The 22,985-nt window shown below is 41.9% G+C and overlaps 1 protein-coding gene across 1 annotated transcript; it reads left to right on the top strand.

Annotated features, from left to right (window-relative positions):
* Positions 1-1,294: 1,294 nt before the first annotated feature.
* map1ab (microtubule-associated protein 1Ab) lies at positions 1,295-14,207 on the top strand (the record flags this gene model as incomplete). The annotated part of the gene is made up of 3 exons (XM_083893743.1): positions 1,295-12,653; positions 12,762-12,994; positions 14,052-14,207. The coding sequence occupies exons 1-3, from the start codon at positions 1,310-1,312 to the stop codon at positions 14,205-14,207; spliced, it is 11,733 nt and encodes a 3,910-aa protein (XP_083749869.1). The 5' UTR covers positions 1,295-1,309.
* Between the last annotated feature and the right edge of the window lie 8,778 nt (positions 14,208-22,985).

Here is a 22,985-nt window from a genome sequence, read left to right as displayed (position 1 = left end):
TATCCCATTCCTAAAGAAATTGTCTGTTTTCTATATATGTTTCTAAATTACCTTAAGCATTTCAGTGCTGTCACTTATTGTACTTTTTCCGGGACATTAGCATCTCTGAGTATATTTGCAAAAGGCTAATATTGGTCAAGCAAAAAAGAGTCTTTGTTTAGAGTAATAAAAATATAACTTTAGAAAAACTTTACTTTTTATCTATCAGAGGAAATGAGAATGTGACCCTTGCCTGGCACTGGATGCCATCTGCTGGTACTTGACAGCTGTTAATTCTGAGTCCTAGAGACACATTCAGTCACTGCCAAAGTGTTTTTTTTAAATTAGATTCAAAATTTCCGATCAGGTATTAATCACTAAGATTGCCTTGAAGTAGGAAACAGCTGTCTGCATCTATTTCTAGCATCTGTATTTTTTTGGGGGGTGGGAAAAACATTTAAGTGATAAAGTGTTATCTCTCCCTTAATTGTCAGCCGTCTCCCCTTCTCATTCTCTCTCTCATTCAGTGTGTGTGTGTGTGTCTTTGTTTTAGATCCAGTCTCTGGTCACAGACTCAGCAGGACACAAACTTCTGGTCTTGAGCGGTCAGAGCTCAGATCACGGGGGTCTTCTTCTTCAAACTGGGTTTTTCTCCTCCCAGACATTTGCCAGTGTCTTTACTGATCTTGGGGTGAGTCAGATTTACTGTCCTCTGATCAGTCCCATGAAGGTTCACACTTTAAACACATATTATGTGACTTAAAAGAATTTAATATGAAATCTCAGGTACACCGCCTGGTCTGTATTTATAAGCTGTATTTATTCAAATAATATCATATTAGAAACAAAAGTGGTGAACCAGAATCTTACATTTCCATGGAAATGGTCATTATCCTTTTTCTTGGATGAATTTATATTAAAACATAATATGAAATGAGATAATGTAACAATTTTGCTGCCTTCTGATATCACAATGTGAAAAAGTGGCTTCAGATTATGTATACAAGTGAATAAATGTCATCCTATGACATAAAGTGGAGATAATTAATTCCGCAATTTCCCCACTTTCCAGTTAAATTGATAAATATTTTCTCGAAATGCTCTTTCTTGTGTTTTTTTATGGTTATAGATCTTGTCTCACTGACTCATGTGTCTGGATATGTCCCTCCTGCTGCAGGTCAGTGAATTACTGGGCACCACAGCCCCCAAGCAGCAGGCTACACTTACTGTGTCCTGCCGCGGGGAGGTGGGCTGGAGCTCCCTGGGACACCAGCAGACCTTAAGGGAGTTCCTGGTGTACAAACTAAACCCCGAGTCCGTTCTCCCCAAGATGGAGGGCGTTACCGAGTTCACAGAGTACATCTCTGAGACAGTTGACGTGCCCTCATCTTTTGACCTTCTGGAGCCGCCCACCTCTGGAGGCTTCCTGAAACTGTCCAAACCATGTTGCTACATCTTCCCCGGTGGACGAGGAGACTCTGCTCTCTTTGCTGTGAATGGCTTCAACATCTTAGTGGATGGAGGCTCCGAGCGAAAGTCCTGCTTCTGGAAGCTTGTGCGACACTTGGACCGCATCGACTCGATTCTACTTACGCACATCGGCGCTGACAATCTCCCCGGTATCAATGGGCTTCTTCAGAGGAAGATAGCAGAACAGGAGGAGGAGCAGTCTCAAGGTTCCACCAACTACAGTGATTGGATGAAGAACCTGATTTCCCCCGAACTGGGAGTGGTCTTTTTCAATGTACCAGAGAAGCTTCGTATGCCAGAATCTAATCTCAAAGTAAAACGCAGCATCGAAGAGGCCTCGCTAACGCTGCAGTACCTTAGCAAACTCGGAATCAAACCAGAGCCTCTCTGTCGTGTAGTGAGCAACACTATTGATCCCATTACTCTGTTCCACAAAATGGGAGTGGGAAGGTTAGACATGTACATTCTCAACCCTGTCAAAGACAGTAAAGAGATGCAATTTCTAATGCAGAAATGGGCAGGAAACAGCAAGGCCAAAACTGGTATTGTGCTGCCCAATGGGAAAGAAGGAGAAATCTCTGTACCCTATCTGACATCCATTACAGCCTTAGTGGTCTGGCTCCCTGCCAGTCCGACAGAAAAGATTGTCCGAGTTTTGTTTCCTGGAAACGCACCACAAAACAAGATTCTGGAGGGGCTAGAAAAACTAAAGCATCTTGACTTCTTGCGCTACCCTGTAGCCACACAAAAGGACATTGCCTCAGGAGCGCCTGCCTCGGTTATAAAACAGACCAAGTTAAAGCAAAGAACAGACAGCAAAGAGAGTCTTAAATCCTCTCCGAAAACGACTGCAAAGGTGACAAAGAAAGAAACTGAAGGACAAGAGGATGTGTCAGTGACCACAGAGGCAAAGAGCGACTCTGTGAAGGAAAATATATCAGAGAAAAAAGAGAAAAAGACGACCAAGACGATAAAATCGAAAACTGAAGTTCCAGAAAAGAAAAAACTCTTGAAAGAAAAATCCATTAAAAAGCACTCGAAGGAAAGGGTGTCAAAACTCGACGAGAAAAAGGATAAGGAAAAGAAAGAGCTCAAGAAGGTGAAGAAAGATGACTCTGCAAAAAAAGATGAGAAGAAAGATGCTAAATCCAAAGAGGACAAGAAGAAGGACACGTCCAAACCTGAGCTGAGAAAAATTACAAAGCCTGACCTAAAACCACTCACACCAGAAGTGAGAAAGACATTACATAAAGCTAAAGTGTCGACTAAAGCAAAAACTGGGAAAATTAAAGGCGCAAAGACTGGACCTGCTGAACCTAAACCAGAGGAGCCAAAACCTGAAACAGTTCAACCTGAACCAATACAAAATGGAGCTGTTGAAGGAATATCTATTATCTCCACTCCTGAAGACCTCACCAAGGATTTTGAAGAACTGAAAAAAAGTGAGGTTGTGACTGTGTCAGCAGAACCACCAGATAGCAGTGAAGTTCCCTCTGAGCCAGCAGCACTAGAGGAGCAGGAAGCACAAGAAACATCGTCTGAAATCCCAGCTGACACAAAGTCTGCTGAAAAGGAAGCTGAAGTTGAAGACAAAGAAAAAGACTTAGCACAAGAGAGAGAATTAGAAGAGGCCCAGAAGTTTGAGGATGAGGGAGCAGCATCTCAGGATGAAGAGGATGAAGAGGAAGAAATAGTGGCCCCACCTGTCAGAGAGAGAACAGAAGAGGAGGAGGAAGATATGGGGATAGGTGAAGAGGAAGATGAGTCAAAATGGAAGGAGATGAAAGAGGATGGGCTTGACAGGAAACATGAGATGGAAGAAATGGAGAAATCCGAAAATCTCTCAGCTAAGGTTGTGACAGAACAGCAGCTGCCGTTTACTTCATATAAGGAGGAGCAAGAGGAAGGAGAAGAAGAGGAGAGAGAAGACAAAGCTGAACTCGAAGAGGTGGAAGATTTAGATGTAATAGCCGATGAAGAGATCAAAGTTAAACCTGAAGATCTAGCTGACGAACAAATGGTCACTGAAAGCAAAACTGCTGAAACCTTGAGCACGGCTCGATACGAGGAAGAAGAGGATGAGGAAGGCTACCTGTCACATGTAGGAGGGGCCACAGCTCCCATCACTTCAGTGGCTCAAGGGGCTGCTGCAGCTGAAGCCATCTCCTACATCCAGGACGAAACCATCCCTGGCTACCCAGAGACAGAACAGACCATCTCAGATGAGGAGATTCATGAAGAGGCAGAGGAGAGGATACCGCACCTCCAATATGACGTCTGTGCCTATGACATCTCTGTTCCAGATCAGACTGAATCATTCGTGAATATTCATGGCATGAGGGAGATGCAAGCTGCCGCTGTCAGTGAGAAAGGGATTATTCCGGTTGTGCAAGAGCAAGTATCTGTGTTCACAAACATCATGACTGCTCCCTTGGCAGAAGAGGAGCATGTGTCTTCTGCAACGTCCATCACAGAATATGACAAAGTGTCCTCCTTCCCTACCTCGATTGCCGAAGATCAATCTGTGGCATCTGCTGCTGTTCCTCAGGCGGACGAACCACCCCAAACTGCTGTTCCCTTGTCAAGCTCACCTGATGTTACACAAGGCAAAGAGCAGCCACTCTCTGCGGGAACTCTTTCACCACCTTCTTTAGAGGATGACAAACAAATGAAGTCTCCGTCTGATGACTTACAGCTTCCCGTTGGCGGAATGAAGACAGTGGCTCCTGTTGCAGAGGAGGAAGAAGAAGAAGAGGAGGAGGAGGAGGACCAAACTCCCAATGTTGAAATTTCACTTGAAAAACTCCAAGAGGGCTATGCGTCATCAGAAGTATTTCAGTGTCAAGAGAGAGACATTCACCAGCTTGCTGGCTCAGTGTCTCCTGTTTCAAAGTCCGTACAATATACCAAACCAGTCCACTTACCAATCGAAGAGGAAAATATAGATGCAGTTGCACCTAAAGATGTTTCCTCTGTTGTGCCTACGAGACCTTTTGGATCAGATTCAGTAACATCGGAGAGCGAGGAGCGTTGCTACAGTCCGGATGATATCACTGTGAAAATGGCCTCCCCTCCACAGTCTGGTCCATCAAGTGCGGCTCACTCTCCACTTCGTCAGTCACCTGTGGAGGACAAGATGAAGGTCTTCCCTGATTCGGAGATGCAAAAGCAAGAGGAGCTGCCTCATGTAGTTAAACCGACCGAAGACGAAACTCAAAAGAAAGAGGATGAAGCAAAAACCGATGCCGACAAAGAGAAAACGGGTCAGCCTGAGGTAGATGTTGTGACACCTTTTGAGAAAGCATTTGAAAAAGACGTAAAAGACATTCCAATGATGAAAGAGACAGACAAAGTAATTTCACCTGTGTCAAAAGATGAAGGAACACGGGAGGAAACAATACCTGCTCTAGCCACATCTTTAGCAGAAGTTCAGCCAGTTGTGTTAGACAGGGATTCTGTCATTTCATCCGGCCAACAGGATGAAGATGATGGTTTTGGGCTCAAAGACGGAGAATCTCAAGTGCCTCTTCCTGGTAAATCTAAAGATGATAATGAAAGCAAGAAAGATGATGACGATCACGATGATACATCTGCTATGAAAACCAACAAAGTGGAACATGAGAAAGAAAAGGATGACACCTTTGATGTCACACAAATTAAAGATGAGCATGAAGCCAAATCTGTCATCAAAGACGATGTTTCCCCTGTTGAATCAGCTCTGGATGAAAAAGATGAGAAATGGTCAGTAAAGGATGAAATCCCAGATATTAAAGGTGTCAAAGAAGAGCAACATACAAAGGAGACCATCACTGTTGATATAGCAGGTAAAGACGAACTAAAACACCCTGAAAAAGACCAGACTCCTGAAGGTCCTGAAGAAGCAGAGGTTGAAATAGTTTCTTCTGAGGCTAAACAAGCCAAAGATGAACAGACGCAAAAAGATACAAAAACAGATGACGAAACCAAAGATGAGGGAAAGGAGACAGAGTTAAAAAAAGATGATGTGTCCGTTAGTGGTATTTTGAAAACACATGAAATAGAGACAGAAAAGATTGATTTGTCTGATTTTAGCTCAGTAAAGCCCCAAGAAAAGGATAGTGAAAAGGCCCATGTCACTGATATCCAGCCTGTGAAAGATGAAATTAAAGAAGAGGCAAAGGACGATATACCCACTATTGCACCTCCTGAAGAGGAAAAGCTAAAGGACACAGAAACATCTGACATCAAAGTGAGTGAAGATGAGAAAGAGAAAGGTGACGAAACAGAAATTAAACTCACCACAGAGGAAATTATTGTTAAGGATGGTGTGACTCCAGCTACCATAGAAGCTGGAAAGGGACAAGAGATTTGTAAAGATACTGTTTCAACCATCTGCCTCACCAAGGAGGAGGATTTAACAACGAGCAAAGGTGAGAGTCAAGCTGCCAAGCCAGTCACAGAGCAAGAAAAAGAGAAAGAGACAAGTGAAGATGAAACTGTCAAACTTTCTACGGAGCAGGATGTGTCAGCGCTCGAGGCTGATGCTGTGATCTTGAAACTTACAATAGAAGAAGACAAGAAAGATGATGTAAATAAAGATGATTCTTCAGCTATTAAACCAAAAGAAGAGGCCAAAGAGGAGGAAAAAGATAAAATTACATCCAAGGACGATACTTTAGTTGGAGAGGAAAGTAAAGATGATGCTGTTGGCAACATAGTTACCAAACTCAAGGAAGAGCCAGGGTTAATATGTCAAGATAATGGTGATTTTCCTGCTTCGCCAATAAAGGTAGAAGCAAAAGAAATCTGTGAGGATGCTGTCAAACCTGTAATGGAAGGAGAAAAGGGACAAGAAGCAAGTGAGGATAAGGATGACACTTCTGCTGTCAAACTGATTGCAATGGAGGACGATGTAACAATTTCCACTGTCAAGACGTCCGAGGACCAAACAAGTTCAGGGGTTGACATTTTTCCTGCTAAACCCACCGTGCAGGACGAAACGGTGAAAGATGTCAGTATAGACATTTCTGCTGGCAAATCAATAGAAGAAGAAAAGATGAAAGTAGTGGATAAGGAGGACAGCAGCACTGAAAAGGATAAAGACATAGTTAAGAAAGATTTGTCAGATATTAAACAATCCATGGAGGAAGAAAGCAAAGACTCTGCTGGTGTTCAGTCCTTCAAGGATGAGGAGACGAAGGTTGAATTGAAGGAAGTTACATCTGATGCAAGTATCATCAAGGAGGAGGCAAAAGAAACACAGAAAGAGGAGATTTCTGATGGACATTTTCAGGTTCAAGAAGAGCAGAAGGAAAACGATATCGTTGATTCATCTATTAAATCGTCTACAGATGACAACGCTGTGGAAAAAACTGACATTGCTGCCAAACAAATAATAGAGGACACTAAAGAACAGGTGGAGGGTGACATTTCTGGCCACAAGGCCATTATGGGAGACCATCAACTAAAAGGAACCGAAATAGATGACATGAAGATTGAGAAAGAAACAGAATCCACAGCTGAGAAGCCCCAGGATGCAACAGAAAAAGATCCATCTAAAACACAAACCATCAAGGAGGAAATTAAAGATGTAGACAAAAAGGAAAGTCATGAAACTGAATCCAAAAAACAGGAGACAGATCATCCAACATTCAGCACCAAGGACGAGGAAAGAGAGAAACATGACTATTCATTTGAGTCTGAACCAAAGAGGGATGACAAAGAAAAGGTAGACCTCACTATGGGTCAGATGTTGGAAGGTGAGGCGACTAAAAAGGATATTTGTGACATAAGTGAACAACATGGATGTAAAGAAATATCCGATGTGCTTCCTGTTGGTCAGTCAGAAAAAGTCACACTTGGTGCTGTATCAGCAGAAGTGCGACACGACTCATCTGTGTCTCCACATCACACCGAGGAGGAGAAAAACAAACAAGACAAAGAAGCCAAAATCACTATTTGTCCAGAAGAGAAGACGGAGAAAGAAAAGGATGATACACATGTTGCTGAGCTTAGCAAAGAACAGAAAATGGAAAAAGAACAAGAAAAAGAGTACAGTTATGAGACTGAAGACAAAGATGAAAAGACCAAAACAGCAGAAGAGGACAAGATGATTAAGGAAGAGGATGTTGGAGACACAAAGACGGACAAGATCACAGAGAATGTAAAGTATGACTCATCTGATGCAGAACACACGAAAGAGGAGAAATGGGAAAGAGAGGAATTACAGGAGAAAGACAAGGACAAAACGGTCAAACAACCTACACAGACAAAAACAGGGGAAGCATTAGCATCCAAATCTGATTTCAAGGCTGCATTTGTGGTTCAGTCCTCCGATGAAGAAAGGGAAGATGCAGATGAGGAGGAGGAGGAGGAAGAGGTCATCTGTATGGGAGGAGCAGGTTCCAGACCTTTGTCAGTGGAGCCAATAAAATCAGACCATCAGACAGTCTCGTCTACAGGTGTGCCTTTATCTGAAACAACACTGGAAACTAAACCACTAACACCAGAGCAGACCACAGTCGTCATTCCTACACTTACAATGCAGGAGCCCTCTATAGATGAAACAGTAAAGGAGTCTGACGAATCCAGAAGTTCACTGAAGTCGAACGAAGCAATTGTAAAAACAGAAACTGCTCCTCCTGCCAAACCAGAGCTCTCCTTTGATATTTCCACAAAGGAGGAGATAACCTTTATTCCAAAACAAGATCCAGCTTCTCATATCCCATCTGCTTCAGCAGAACCTGTCTCAGACTCAAATGAGAAAAAGCCTATGTTGTCAACGGTGTCAAGCACAGACAGTCAACCCAGGAGCTGCACACTTTCAAGCACTGAGAGCCAGTCAAGCATGGAGGATATGCCACAACAAGAGAGGAGTCCTGGAGATACTGCTTCAGAAAAGACGAAGCCACCTGAGAAACCAGGGAAAGAAGCAGAAAGGGAGATGGAAGGAGAAAGAGAAGCAGCTTCTCCGGGGTTTTCACAGCCTTGTTCTTATTTTATGTTGGGCAGAGAGGACGCTGAAGATGCTGCACACACCGATGCAATAAAGTTAGACACTGCCAAAATTGAGAGCGGTGAAAAAATAACCTCAGAGCACGCGATTGTCAGTGGGAGCCGACCAGATGAGAATCAAACCTTTGGTGCATCCAAGTATGATCCGTATGAAAAGCCCATCCCAAAACATCTCGACTTGGACTCCAGAGAAGAGAGTGAAGTTTCTTTAGGTTTTGATCACAACATAGACATAGACATTGATGTTGATGATAACAGAAGATCAAGCCAGGCAGAGGCAGGAGGGGCTATGTTCCTGCTTGATGATCAGTACAAAGAAGAGCCTTTGTCCTTCAGCAGAGTCGACTACAGCCCGGTGTCCCTCACAGAGAGCGAAAGGAGCAGCCACCACAGTCAAAGCACCTCGCCGAGATGCGAAGATAGAGAAAAAGGCCAAGAGGAGGAGAGAGAAAGAGAAGAAAGACCAGATACAACTCACGTTCACAAGAGCTTTTCTTCCATTGACATGCATGACAACAAGATGTCCCAAGCTGCTGAGTCTGATTCTTTCACTTCCAAAGAGGACAAACCTGAGAGATCAGAGAAAGAGAAAGAGGATATGAAGGAAGGCGATGCAGCAGCACTTCACCCTGGGATGAGGGAAGAAAGTGGCGCCACAGCGGCTCAATCAGCAAGCATGACTTCAAGACAAGACATGCCAACTCCACCATGGAGCCAATCAGATCTTGGTGTGCAAGCTTCAGCTCCTCCTGTACCCTTTGGAGAATTTACAGAGAGAAAAAGCTCAGAAAAAGAGAAGGAAAAACTTGCTGAGTCACTAAAAGATTCTGATCATGAAAGAGAATTCTTGTCCTCTGGTCGCCACTCACCTGCAGAAAAAGACATTTTACCTCCCACGCCATCCCCTGAACAAAAAATAGAAGCATCAGCTGACCCGAACGCTGCAACGGCCGTCACATTTGGAAGACATGAAATCGATGATAATGTTCTTGCCTCTGATAATAGTCAAATCAGCAGTTCTGCCACTTGTAGAGCGATGCCAGACTTTCCTGTAGGAAAGGCAAGCCTGATAGATAAAAGGTTACTTGTAGAAGGGGAAGATTTCAGTGTGGACGACGATGATGATGAGGACGATGATGATGACGAAGAGGAGGAAGAGGAGGAAGAAGAGTTAAGTGATGTCGATATGGAAAAAGGTGCAAGAGAGCAGTCTGAAAAAGAAATATGCAGGCTTAGTCCTGATGATAGTGCCAGGTTGGCAGAGATTGAGGACTCAAATAAGAAATCTCCATTGCCCGAATCAAGCGAACAAACACCCGATGGTGCCTCAGCGTCCAAAATCACAGAGACAGACAAGCAGGACATCAGTAAAAAACCACAGTCTCCTGACATGAAACCACTCAAAGAAGAGGACAGCACCGGTGATACGGCTACATCCAAACCCAATGGCGTAGAAGTAATTCCATCAACGGGCCCCAAAGTGGACGCAATCTCTGTTGCCGCACCCAAACTTACTGAAACAAAGATAGAAGATGACGCAGACAAAAAACATTTCCCCCCTGAAACAACCACAAAGGCCAGCTTGTCATTGACAGACGATGTAACCTCCCCTCAAGTTACAGAGTCACATAAAGTTGATGAAGAAAAGCTATCACAATCTGCAAGCTTTCTGCAAAAAGAAACTTGTCAATCAAAGCCCACAAGCTGTTTCATAGGCTGCTCTTCACCACCAGAGCCCAAGCCTGCATCTAGTCCCTCCCCTCCACTAACAGGAAGCTACGCCGATATCAGGCCGAGCGGATTTAGAGATTATTCTGAGCATTTGTACAGTGAACACAGTCAAGTACTGACGGAAGATAAGAAAGGGACACCGCTGATCTCAGCTGCATCCCATCTCTCCCAGCTTAGTGATGATAAATATTACAGCCAAGGAGGCGTCAAGGACGAACGTGAACACATCACCCCTGATTTCACTGCGAAACACGAGGAGACTCAGTCATCACCCTGCACATTTAGCACATCAACATACTCTACTACGACATACTCCTCCACATCGTATAGTTACTCATCCTCAGCCTCAACCTCTGGCCCTTTGAGCAAACAGTCTGGAGACCATGTTGAAAGGTTGACATCAGAATCAGCGTCTGGCGCACCTCTCGGCAAAGAGGAGCCGTCTTTTATGAAAGCTTCTACAAGCTCCTGCTTTGGAGGATTTGAGAGAGATGAGTACATGGAGGTGGCAACAAAACCTACAACACAAGTGTCTACACTCAGTCACTTTGAGGAGACGAAGCCATCCTCTCCAGCCCCGTCTACCACTGCCAAGGGAACTGAGGATCAAACACACTCCACTGAGCCTGAAAGTGACACAAAGCTAAGCACTGACAGTTTTTATATGCTAGAAGCGAAGATATCGACATCTGCTACAGCTCCATCTCGACAACAAACTGAGGCTTGCTTTGATGTCTCTTCTCTCCAAAGGGCTGACCCCTCTGACAGGGGGTCCCAAGGATCAGCAGAAGATAAGGAGCATGATACACTTGAAATGGAGGACAGCACCCTACCATGTCGTATTGAATGTCAAAAAATGTCTGAGCAAAAACAGACCGTTTCATCAAAAACTGAGTCATGTGTTGTAGAAAGTACAGCGTATGCCACCGAGACAACGACCGTCACAATCACCTCTACCACTGTTGTGTCTAAACCTGATATGGTGTTGCAAACAAGTCAACAGACAGCCTCATATACTCTACTGAGTGACAGTGGAGATATCAAAACCTCATGTGCCATAACAGACATGCTTAAAACAGAAGAGGGCAAAGAGAAGCGTGATGAAACGTCAGAGCCAAAGGAAGAAAAGACAAATGGAGCGGTTGCATTTTTAATGGCAGACGCAAAGTTGACAGAAAAAGACAAAAAGTGTGAAAAGGATCAGAAGACGGAAGAAAAGAAACTAGATGAAAAGACATTTCAAGATATTTCAGATAAGAAAGCTACAGCTGATCCAGAGATGAGTGGAAAAGCAGAAGTTGGGAAGGGAAGAGAGGAAAAAAGTGTGGAGGGGAAAAGTCTACTCCTGGAGAAGCTACCAGAGAGATTAGAATTGAGGAGGAAGAGCAGTTTATCCGATTGGGAGCTACTCCATAAACCCGATGACTGCCCAAGTGCGCCACCTCCAGGTTATGGTGATAATGAGGAGAAAGAAGAGGCGAGAGAATGGATGGCCAGTGGTCATGGTCCGATGTCCTCTTCACAACATACCCATCACAAAGGGACTGTAAGGACTGATCGTCCATCAGACTTGAACACCGGTGCCACCTCCCCTCCAGGTTACTCCTCAAGTGAATACAAACATCACAAAGGAGAACTCTCTCCATCATTCATCAACCCCAGTCCTCATCAGCTCTCCAGTGATGAAGGTGAGGAGGAGGACGAGGAAGAGGAGGACCACAGTGACCACTTCCAGGACGGAGATGAGGATGATCAGGAGCAGCACTCTGTGAAAAGGAGGTCGCACAAAGAGAGGCACCACCACACTCAGAGTTACCATGGAGACACTGGACCAGGACCACAACCGCCTTCTGGGGCAATGTCATCTGGTTTAGCTGTGACCTTAGCTGGAGAGGAGACACCACCAACATCAGTGAGTGAGTCTTTGCCATCAGAGTCAGACTCTGACGTCCCTCCAGAAACTGAGGAGTGTCCGTCCATAACAGCTGAAGGAAACCTGGACTCAGATGAAGATGCTGAACATCTGCCAGTGGACAAGTCATCTGCGTGTGGAGCTGGAGGTGGCCGCCATCCCCCATCACCAAGATCATCTCAGAGGACTCACGATCCCCTCCCTACCCCAATGAAGGACCCTCTTCCTCATCCTCCCCACCCAGATGTGTGCATGGTAGACCCAGAGGCTCTTCTCAATGACCACAGCAGCACAGAAAAACTTCTCAAAAAGGAGCACAAGACCACCAAGGGCCTCAGGAAGGGCAAACCCAAGTCTGCCTCTCCTGCCCGTAAGGGAGAAGTCAGGAAGAGGTCCTCTACTCCGGTGAAGCAAACTAAGGACTCTGCCTCACCACGATCAGCCTCACTCAGGAGGAAGGACACAGAGAGAAGCTCCAGGCTGATCAAGATGTCTGAGAGTCAGGGCTCCAGGAGTGAGATCCTTAATCCAGGAAAAGGCTTGGTGAACGGTGTGAAGAGCAGTTCTGGTGAGGACACACAGTCAATTATTAACATTTCTTCAAGCTGTTTTCTTTGCCTCCAAAACAGATTCAGACTATGCTGTAATATCATTTTATAATCTCGTTCATCTCCAGGTAACAACTCACAAAAAACAAGTCCGGCCGTGCCCCCTGGACCCCCTATCTATGTGGACCTAGCCTACGTGCCCAACCACTGCAGTGCCAAGAACGTGGACCAGGAATTCTTTAAGAGAGTGCGGGCTGCGTACTACGTTGTGAGCGGGAACGAGCCAGGCGGTGGAGAGCCCAGCCGTGGAGTCCTGGACGCCCTGCTGGAGGGCAAATCTCAGTGGGGCTCTAACTTACAGGTGTTTATTTCACCACTCCATTTATCATAAGTTGGTGCACGTTGACAGCGTGATTTCTGCTTACATGTCAGTGCAGTGATTCTCAAACACTGGGTCTGGACTCACAGCTGGGTCATGGGGGACTTCGCAGGATTTTCCCTACTTTTACTGAAGCTATATTTATACATGTTTTAAATAACATGCATGAAATTAAGTTTTCAAATTAAGTTGCCAAGATTCTCTGGGAAATTGCTTGTTTTCCAATTCCAAATGGTATGAGGTAGCTTCCAGATATGGCTGTACGTTTCTTGCTACAGTACATTATGCAAAAAAAAGAAAATGCTCTTGTCATGGTTTTCATATTGTGATTTGGGTCATAATAGTTATAGCCATCTTTAAAAAGTGGGTCCCGTATAGAAAGTTTAGGAAGAACTGGGCTGGTGCATAATGGTGTGCTTGGACACGTAGAGGCCACTTTTTTACAGCACATCCCTGTCTGTAGATTCATCAAAAATAAATTCCTAAAGAAAATTGAGATTTAGAGAAATATGCACATGAGGACATAGATTTTTTAACCTGGCACGACCTGCAACTCTCAGTTTTCTTCATGCTAAACTAAGCTAAGCTAAGCTAAGCTTACTAGCTGCTGGCTCGAGGTAAATAAAGTATGTACTGTACTTGTCGTCAGTCCTCTTAACCCTTTAAGGTGTGCACCAAAATGATTCTTTGCATTATAAATATTTTTTTAGACCCTACAGTATTTCAGATACAGGCCTCTACCAAACAGTTGAGATGTCTGTTCATAATAAACCTGGTTTGCATAATTCATAAAGTACAACATTCAGAACAAGTTGCATTAATTTAGTGTTAGTGAGTTCAGCTTGATGCATTTTTCAATGAGATATAGTGACTTAAAGTGTGGTCGACCAAATAGTTGAGTAGTTCCTTAAAGGGTTAGCAAAAAGATATATTTTCCAAAAAATGCTAAGCTACTCCTTTAATGCCTTCTGCTGAATTTAGTGCACTTTCTTTTTCTCCCTTCCTGGTATTTTAAATCGTTTCCCCCTCATTACCTCAGGTGACTCTGATCCCGACCCACGACACGGAGGTGACGCGGGAGTGGTACCAGCAGACGCACGAGAGGCAGCAGGACCTGAACATCATGGTTCTGGCCTCCAGCAGCACTGTGGTCATGCAGGACGAGTCCTTCCCCGCCTGCAAGATTGAGTTCTAAGCTTCACGAGCACACCACCTGCGTTCCCCTCCACACCCCCACCCCCCGCCTCCATGAGCTGCTTACAAAGGGAAAATGGAGCGAGAGCAAACGGCACTTTCTGCTTCTTCAGCGCTTCTCACCCTGTGGTACCACTCACAAACATCCTGCTGCAGCCCTCAGCACAACGAAATTCTGTTAAATGAAATCAAATCTCAGTGTTTTAGGCTTTCTGTGACAGTAAGGTAATCACTTCATTGAAATACTTTACTTTTTTTTAAGGTTTACTTTCTTCAGTCAGTTAAACACCTGCCCTAACATGCTCCAAATAGAAACAACAACAACATAATCATATCGTACAGACAAATGGAGACTAGTTATCCCACTGTATCCCACGACTCTTGCACTTTGGCACAATTCAAAATTTGAAACACTCCCACGTGGCACATTTCTAATTCAAAAGGCCAAACTAGTGGCAACACATGAATTTACATGAATTCTTATTGGACTCTGAAGAAAAAACAACATCTCTCCAGCTTCTCCAGCAATCAATAGTTTCTTCAGATTGATGATGGGCAGAACTCATCCTTTGCAAATCTGCTCACACTAACATTAGTGTTTGGATTTGCTCAATAGTGACATGAAGTGATGTTATGTTGGATACAAAAAACAGAAAACAAAACAAAACAAAAAAATCATAAAAATAAAAATAACTCTCGTCATTCGTGGTGAAGTTTTAGGAGGTTGCCTGAAGTTTCCGCTCTTTGAAATCTTTCTTCTCGGCTTTCACGGTTTTGCTGGTGCATGACGCTTGTGTTTTAGCAGAGAAATATAGGGTTAATCTTTAATTTAGCCAGCTTTTTCAAGTGTGGAATGCAGTATAGTGTAGATAGGGTTCACTACACTGTTTGGGCCGTCCATGCTCCAGTGAATTCAACAGGCAAAAAGGACAATGTCTTTACACCACGTCATATCTCTGCTGGACGTGATCGTTCTTCTCCGTCACGGTCTTTGTTAGTTATGTGTAATCCAGTATTCATAAACATGTTTTTGTTTGTTTTTTTTCTTTTGTGACGATGAAAGCAAATGATGACTCTTGAGTATTTGAGAAAAGGTTTCATCATCATTTCCTCCTGTTCCACCCACATTTTTGTCGTCTCCATCGATTTCAGAAAGGGACACAAGAGGTAGTAACTTGTGGCAAATGTAGCAAAGAAAGTTTGTCTGATATGCCGGTGCATTACAGTAGTTTAGTGCGTATACATTTGGGGTGTTTTCAGGAGAATTCCATGTGATAAATGTGTTACAAGAGGCTTCTTTCATGTGCCTTTAGCTTGTGGCAAAACACTTCAGAGACATTTTCAAAGCAGACACATCAAGAACACACAAACCAACGATCCACACCCAGGACACTGAAGAAGTTTGGACACTGGCGTTCGTCCAAACCGATGAAATAATGTCAACGCTGTCAAATCCAACTGTCACTCTGATAAACTTCCAAACAAATATGAATGTCTTCACCAAACAGGAGTTTAGAACTCAAATGTCTGTTTCTCGTTGAAGCACAGAGAGTTTTAGTGTCGCAGCTGAAAAACGAAAGTCTCACTGTAATATAACATAACCGACAAGACGCTCCTCGGAAAAAACGGAGGGACGATTATATTTAATAAGAAGCGATGATCTAATATTAATCCCAGAGTAATATTTATAGAATGAGCATGAATGTGATGATTACGATTGCACCGGAACGCAGTTATGAAGAAGGAATGTGTTCTAAGTAGTTGTGTGTGTGCCTGCGCGTGTGAGAGAGACTATACATATATACGATACACACGACGTGTAGCTGTTTTTATTGCGCAGCATGTTCTGTTGGTTAGGGTTATGTGGCGAGTGGGTTCTTCAGTGGGCTCAGTGTGAGAGGTCTTTCTGCTTGTTCACAGACGGACTCGAGAGTAACTTATAGACATAATCATTCACTTACAATTTTTGCTGAGAAGCATGTGGAACTCTCTTATTTGAGGCTTGAGGACAGCTCAGAGAGGTCAGACAGGGCAGGTTTGCGATCCCATGTTTGAATCCAGCATTTTCCGTTTATGTTAACAACTAAAATGAAGGCGGCCACTCTGCTTAACTTCTCCCAGTCCTTGATTTAAAGTCTCGAAAATCCTCCTTCAGAAAACTAAAACATCTCGTTAACCTGTGTTAGTTGGGACCAGTGCCAATTTGTTCTGCTGACTTTTTACCTCATCATCCAAAGCCTCTGTGCTGCTGCTCTGCTCTTTCAAATCAGAGGGTGTTTTTTTCTGGCTCAATACTGGACCATTCTGCGCTGTGTATGCCTTGATATGCATCTCATTATTTATTGTATAGGCAAATATAGCTTCCTTTTTTTCTTTTTAAATCCCCCTGAATATTTATACATTAAAGTACAGACTCTGGAAGGAGTTGATTAATTAAAGTTCCGTAACATTTCAAACTAGAGAAGAACCGATCAAGCAAAAAGGCCTTCTCACCTCGTCTGCAGTGCTGTAAGGAAATGTATTTTAACGTACGGATCTAAACTTTGTGAATGCTTGGACTTAGTCGTCTTGTCTTTGGGGTGATGTTTTTAAGTTGGCAGATTCCAAATACCCAGTCTTGAGAAGCTGAAGGCATTAGCGGAACGCTGTGATTCACTCAACACTGAACTGTATGACTATACAGAAAGCTGAATGCACTATAAAGGAGATCTATTTTTCTGAATGTAGAGTTGGTACTATTTAATGAACGCTGCTGGATCAAAAACAATAGACAAAGAAAAAAACATTTACACTAGCACAGACGGGTAATGCATTTGAAGGGACTATGAGCAGATGCTGTTCTCTGTTCAGTGATAGGTCTGTTTTTACGCGAGAGGAGATCAGTTAGAGATGTGAACAGAGATGCCATAACAGGAACACACGAAAAAAAAAAGCTGCAGCTGAAACCGTTTCCTTTTTACCTGAATATGACTTGAAACACATGCAAACTCAAAAAACAAAAAACGTCAATAAAAAATTAAACAAATCTCTCGTGTGCACTTAATGTACCGTACACGGCGCTCTGGAAAGAACACACACACGAAACGAAATAAAACAACTATCCATCCTGTAAAACATGTTCATTTTAGCAGATTTTAGTGACAGTAAGATTAACTCCGCTTAAATAAACACGCGACGCTGACAAGATACGGAAAGAAAAAACAAAAGTGCATCCTTCACTTCGATTTCATCCTCCATACCTGCATTTAAAACTGAAGCTATCGTTGGATCACAACATGGTGTCATCTCTCCATCTAATCTCTGCATGTGATTTATTTAGTTATAATCCTGAATGTAATTGTTTAACATGGAAATAATAATAAAAAAACATATAATGCTATTTTAAAGAGGTATATTTGAGAAAAAAAAAGCTACTTGTCTTAACTGGTACTGTAATGACCTACATTAATATAATACTGGGCTGTGCTTTCATTGTTTGCCCTATTAACATGTTGTTAAGAAGACGCTGTATTGGTAGTTCTGTTTTATTCTCAACACTCTGTTTTTGTTGGCATTGTTTAATCTTAGTTATGTTTTTCTTTCTCGGTGCAATATTCAATATCTCTCTGTCTCTCTCTTAAACTGGTTAAACTAGAACTACTGCAGATTCATTGTAAAAGGGAAACAGCCTGGTGATCATCAATAAAAGTACATTTAAATCTAAGTGTGTGGATGTTGTCGTGACTCTTTATGCAGATGCAATGTGTGATTAATGAGAAGAATAAGGGGAGGAAAATGTTGGATTTGAATAAATCAGACCAGAAACATGGACCTGACACGTCAGGAGGCTTCTGTGGTTCTGTATGATGCAACTGTTTAAACCAGTGATGCAGTATTAAAAAACCCACTGGGTGCAGCTTTCCCAGAAAATGTTTAATAATGTTGAGTTTCCAAAAGAATTATGAATTGTATTTTTTTTTTTTTTTCATAATTTTTTGGAAACTCGAGATCTCAAGTTTCCAAAAAAAGATGAAACAATTTTTTCCCCACATTTTTCTTTTCATAGTATTTTTGGAAACTCGAGATTTCCAAAAAAAAAAAAAAAAGTGTCTTTTTTTTTTCTCTTGTCACTTCGGGGGCTCCGTACAAACCCAATACAACAAAACTACCACACACAAAAAACCCCACATCAGTTTTCCTCCCAGTCTATGTGTAAAAGTCATTTTATGAGATCACCTGTCATAAAAACAAGAAAACATAACTATTTGAGAAATATAAATATATATATATATTTTTAAATAAAATTTAAAACTAAAAATGTTATTGTTATTTGGCATAAAAACAATCTGATTTCATTCAACATAACATTCAACCACTAAACCTAATGTCTCTGGTCAGGAATGCAAGTAAATAACTATAATTTGACTATAATCTTAATCAAGAAATAATGATGTGCTTTCCTATGTTTTTCATGTTTTTCTTTCTGCAGTAAAATACAGTACATCTAAATGTTTATGGATAACAAAAATAATTATTTTAGCATTAAAAATCTCATTTTGGTTAAAGAGCTTCTACATACTGGTTTATTAACCGTTATAGAAACATACATAATTATTTACATATGCTGTTAATTTAGGGCATTAGTCGAGCACTGTATATGTCAGGGTTTCTCAATCCTGGTCATGGGGACTCATTGCACTCCATGTTTTTAGATGTTTCCCTGCTCAAACACACCTGACTTAAATACACGGCTCATTATCAGTGATTGCTGATGAGGCGAACATTTAAATCAGGCATGTTGGAGCAGGGAAACATCTAAAACATGCGGGGCAGTGTGGGTCCCCAAGACCAGGATTGAGAAACCCTGACTTTTACAGTCACATAATCCCAGTGATGGACCACAAGCAACATTACATTCTTGAACCAAAATTTAGTGACCCTCGCTCAGGCTGCCTTCAATTAATCTGGGGACTGGGATTAATATGAGTCCATGTGACTGTTGTGGATGTGTTTTACTGACCTCCACCATAGAGCAATCAACAGTATAATTACCAATTACAGTCACATGTCCTCTAAAGAGAGGTGTTAAATACATATGTACATATATATATATATATATAATTAATTTTAGGGGAATATTGCTAAAAGAAATGGTCATCCTCCTGATGAAGAGGACAAAAGAGGACACCAACAACTGTGGAAACATGTCATTCAAAAAAAAAAAAGGGCACTAACAATCTTTTTCATCTTCCATCTGCAACATGGTGAAGTTAACAACCTGTGTTAGTTTTATTTATTTAGTTATTCTATGAGTCAGTAAAAAAATACACAATGATTTGTCTTTAAAGTAGTAAAATGAACAAAAATAAAATGTTTTTCAAAGAGATTTATAAAATGTGGTTAATAATGGAGTGCAGCCAAGATGACTTGAAAATGAAACCTTTCCTTAGACTAAGGGAATAATGAAGAAGATTTCCTGCATTTCCATCTGTAATGTGCTTCTACTTCACCACACACACACCGACAATTACATCTCAGCAGTAAGAAGCAGCTCATTCACTTATTTAAAAAAAAATACACAGTGTCAATTTATTATAGTGCAAAACACAATTTATTTAATAAGTTGAACGTGGACAGCACAAAAACGTTGGTATAAAATATTCTCTTAAGAAAAAGCTTGTTGGTTTGGTTGGGAGGCAAAAACATTTCTTGTAAAAAAAAAAAAAAATCATTAAAAAAAAAACTGAGTGAGTTTTGAGTCTGAAATGAAATATTGGCTTCAGTATTAAAGACGACAGGCTTGAGATGTGGATATACTGTAGCGCCGCTAAGCTTCCACCCTGCACTTGTCCAAACAAAGTTCACAATAATCCCAACTGACATAAAGAAAACGACATAGTAATCGGTTTGAAGAGGAAAAATAAACCTTTGGGTCTACGAAAATCTTTACCTGGAACTGTACGACACGCTGCGTTAACTTAAGCCAGTGATGAATGACTCCTAATTTATCTTTGTCTGCCCTTTTTCTTTTTCCTCATCTTCAATTAAGTTGTCAAACTGGAGCCTGAGCTCTGCCGCTGTTTGAATGTGAAAATGTGCCTTTTAGTCCTCTTATGTTGACAGATCCCTGCACTCTTACACTCAGTGTGAGTCTCTGCTGAGGCCAGACGACACACACTGTTGCTCAGCTGCAACAAAACAACTCCTCATCCTTCCACAGTTACCATGGCGACACATCGAGACTTTAGAGGACGGGGTTTTTTTGAGAACTTACTGAAAGGTTTATCTGGGCAACAGTTCCTGCCTCTCTGTCGGGATTTTGATCGAGAGTAAATGAGGGTAATTCTCTCGTCAGCATAACTAGTAGTTCCTCTCCTCACTTGGCTTTGCCTCCCACTCTCCTCTCTGAGCATTTACATTTCTATTCTCACCAGTTTGCTGAGAATACACATGTGAAGAAACTAACACCGAGATGAGAGGAAGCCTCGGTGAATTGTACGGCAGACGGATAACGACGTAGCCTGTTGTTTATATTTCCATTTATCTCCCACTTGTATCTCCCTGAATAGACGGTGAGTAAGACAAACAAATGAGAAACAAGTAAGAGGAGAGCAAAACTTATTTTTGCAGCCGGTTCATACAGGAATAGACTTTTTTTTTTTTAGCAATTCACATTTTATTTTTTTTTACATTTATGATGTTCAATTAAACCACAGAGTTATCCGACAATGGTTCCATTTTCTTTGACACAAAACCAACATTAATTGCTTTGTGCATATTTGGATTTGCTGTGGGATGTGGATCGGGTTCTATTCGGCTGCGCTACGGTTAATTGCGTCACTTCGTCTGTATGCCGTGCATGTGTAACATGTAAAATGTCAGCCCCAAAAAAAACCATGTTTTTTCTTGCCTCTAATCAAATTGCACGGGCGGTTTTTTGATGACATTAAAAGGAATGTTTTACGGTTAAGGCATGCAAATATATATATATATATGCACACACATAGAGAGAGAGTAAATGAATAGATATTTTGTGTTGACTGTAGTAAACAACGCATTTGAAAAACACTTGCCATTCAGACATAATGAATGACATCAGCGTTTGGCTTACAGTGAGTCCGCAGTCTCAGTCTCAGTCTCTCTCTCTCTCTCTCTCTCTCTCTCTCTCTCTCTCTCTCTCAGTATCCAGTGTTACTCAGGAGGAGTGTATTCCATCTGAGGGCGCCGCCGCCATGGCAACGCATGGAAGCAATATTAGGAGGCGTGAGTAATCACTATTCTTTAAAGCAGTGTGAAGAGGAGAGGGTGATGAGGAAGAGGAGGAGAAGAGAGGGAAGAGAAAAGGAAAATGGAGAGGGGTACGAAAATGTGCCAGGTAAAAATAGGAAGAAGAGGAGAAAACTGGTGCGAGGACAAAAATGAGATTGAAGAGGAGAAGAGAGGACATAAAAAAGGAGAGGAAAAGGGGGAGGAGACGAGTAAAAAGAAGAGAAAAAAGAGAAAGTAATGGGTGAAGAGACGTATGAGTTTAAATGGAATGAGGTAAAATGGAGAGAAGAAGAGAGGGTAGGAAATATGGGGGAGATAAAAAAAAAAAAAAGAGTAGGATAAGGAAGGAAACAGAAACAGGAGGAAATGTGAAAGAAGATTTGTGCGAGCGGGACATAAAAAAGGATTGATGAGAAAGAAGGAGAGTGAAACAAGGGAGGAGAAGAAAAGCACAACAAACAGAGAGAGGGTGACAGGAGTTGGCAGTGACAAGATGCTTTGTTTATGAAGCAATAACAGACTTATGCGTCTGGACCTTGGGTCGTTAACAGCACACACACACACACACAGACACACAGACACACACAGACACACACATACAGAGTTGTTCTTTATAACACATTGAACAATTTTCACAGTTAACCCCCTCCCCGGCCATCACATCACATCACCACGTAAACCTCGAGTAATAGAACACAACTTTGTTCTCCAGCAGCTAAACTCATCACAGAACACACACACACACACACACACACACACACACACACACACACACACACACACACACACACACACATACACACACATACACACACTCCTCTTTGGCTGGCTTTAAATAGCACATTAAATAAGCACATAAATACACAAGTAAAATTAACTACAACAACCCCATGTACATAAAATGAATAAATGCTATAACGCTCCAAAAGTCAATATCATCTAAAATATACAGATATGCTTGTTCTCCAGCAGGTATGTTTTGGCGAGTGTGTTCATTTTCACGTTAACTTTGTTTGAAAATAAGCAGGGAATCATTTTATTTCTCTTGACAACACAGAGTGAAACTAAAGCTCACTGTTAAAAACAAAACAAAAAAACTGCAAGTCGTTGCTTTGTGATGGAGCTTTAACTCGTCAAGTTTTTGGTCAAAGTAATAAAATACTAGAAATCTTGAATGTTATTAACACATTTAAATCAACAGAGTGATTTGAAGCTACGTTCAGTCACACAGTGGTAAAAAAAGAAAAAGAAAATATTGTTTAGACTTGTCGTATGGTTACCTAAGCTTTAAACTGTCATTGGATTAAACATTGAAAAATACAGGTGATTTGGCATGAACTGCATGTTGAATTCAGCGAAGAGTGAAATAAATCAAGAAAACTGCAGTATTCAGGCAGTCAATCAAAGCTAATGTATACTCTTATTATCCTAAAGAAGTGGTTTCTCCCTCTAACTCTGGAATAAATCTATACCACAGACTTTCTTGAATTCTGATTGGATGAGTAAACACTCCCACAAAAATGTTTGAAAA

The sequence above is a fragment of the Microchirus variegatus genome, assembly GCF_963457635.1.
Source record: "Microchirus variegatus genome assembly, chromosome: 8".
Taxonomy (NCBI): Eukaryota; Metazoa; Chordata; class Actinopteri; order Pleuronectiformes; family Soleidae; genus Microchirus; species Microchirus variegatus.
Note: the sequence above shows the minus strand (reverse complement) of the source record. Positions and strands in the feature narration are given on the sequence as shown.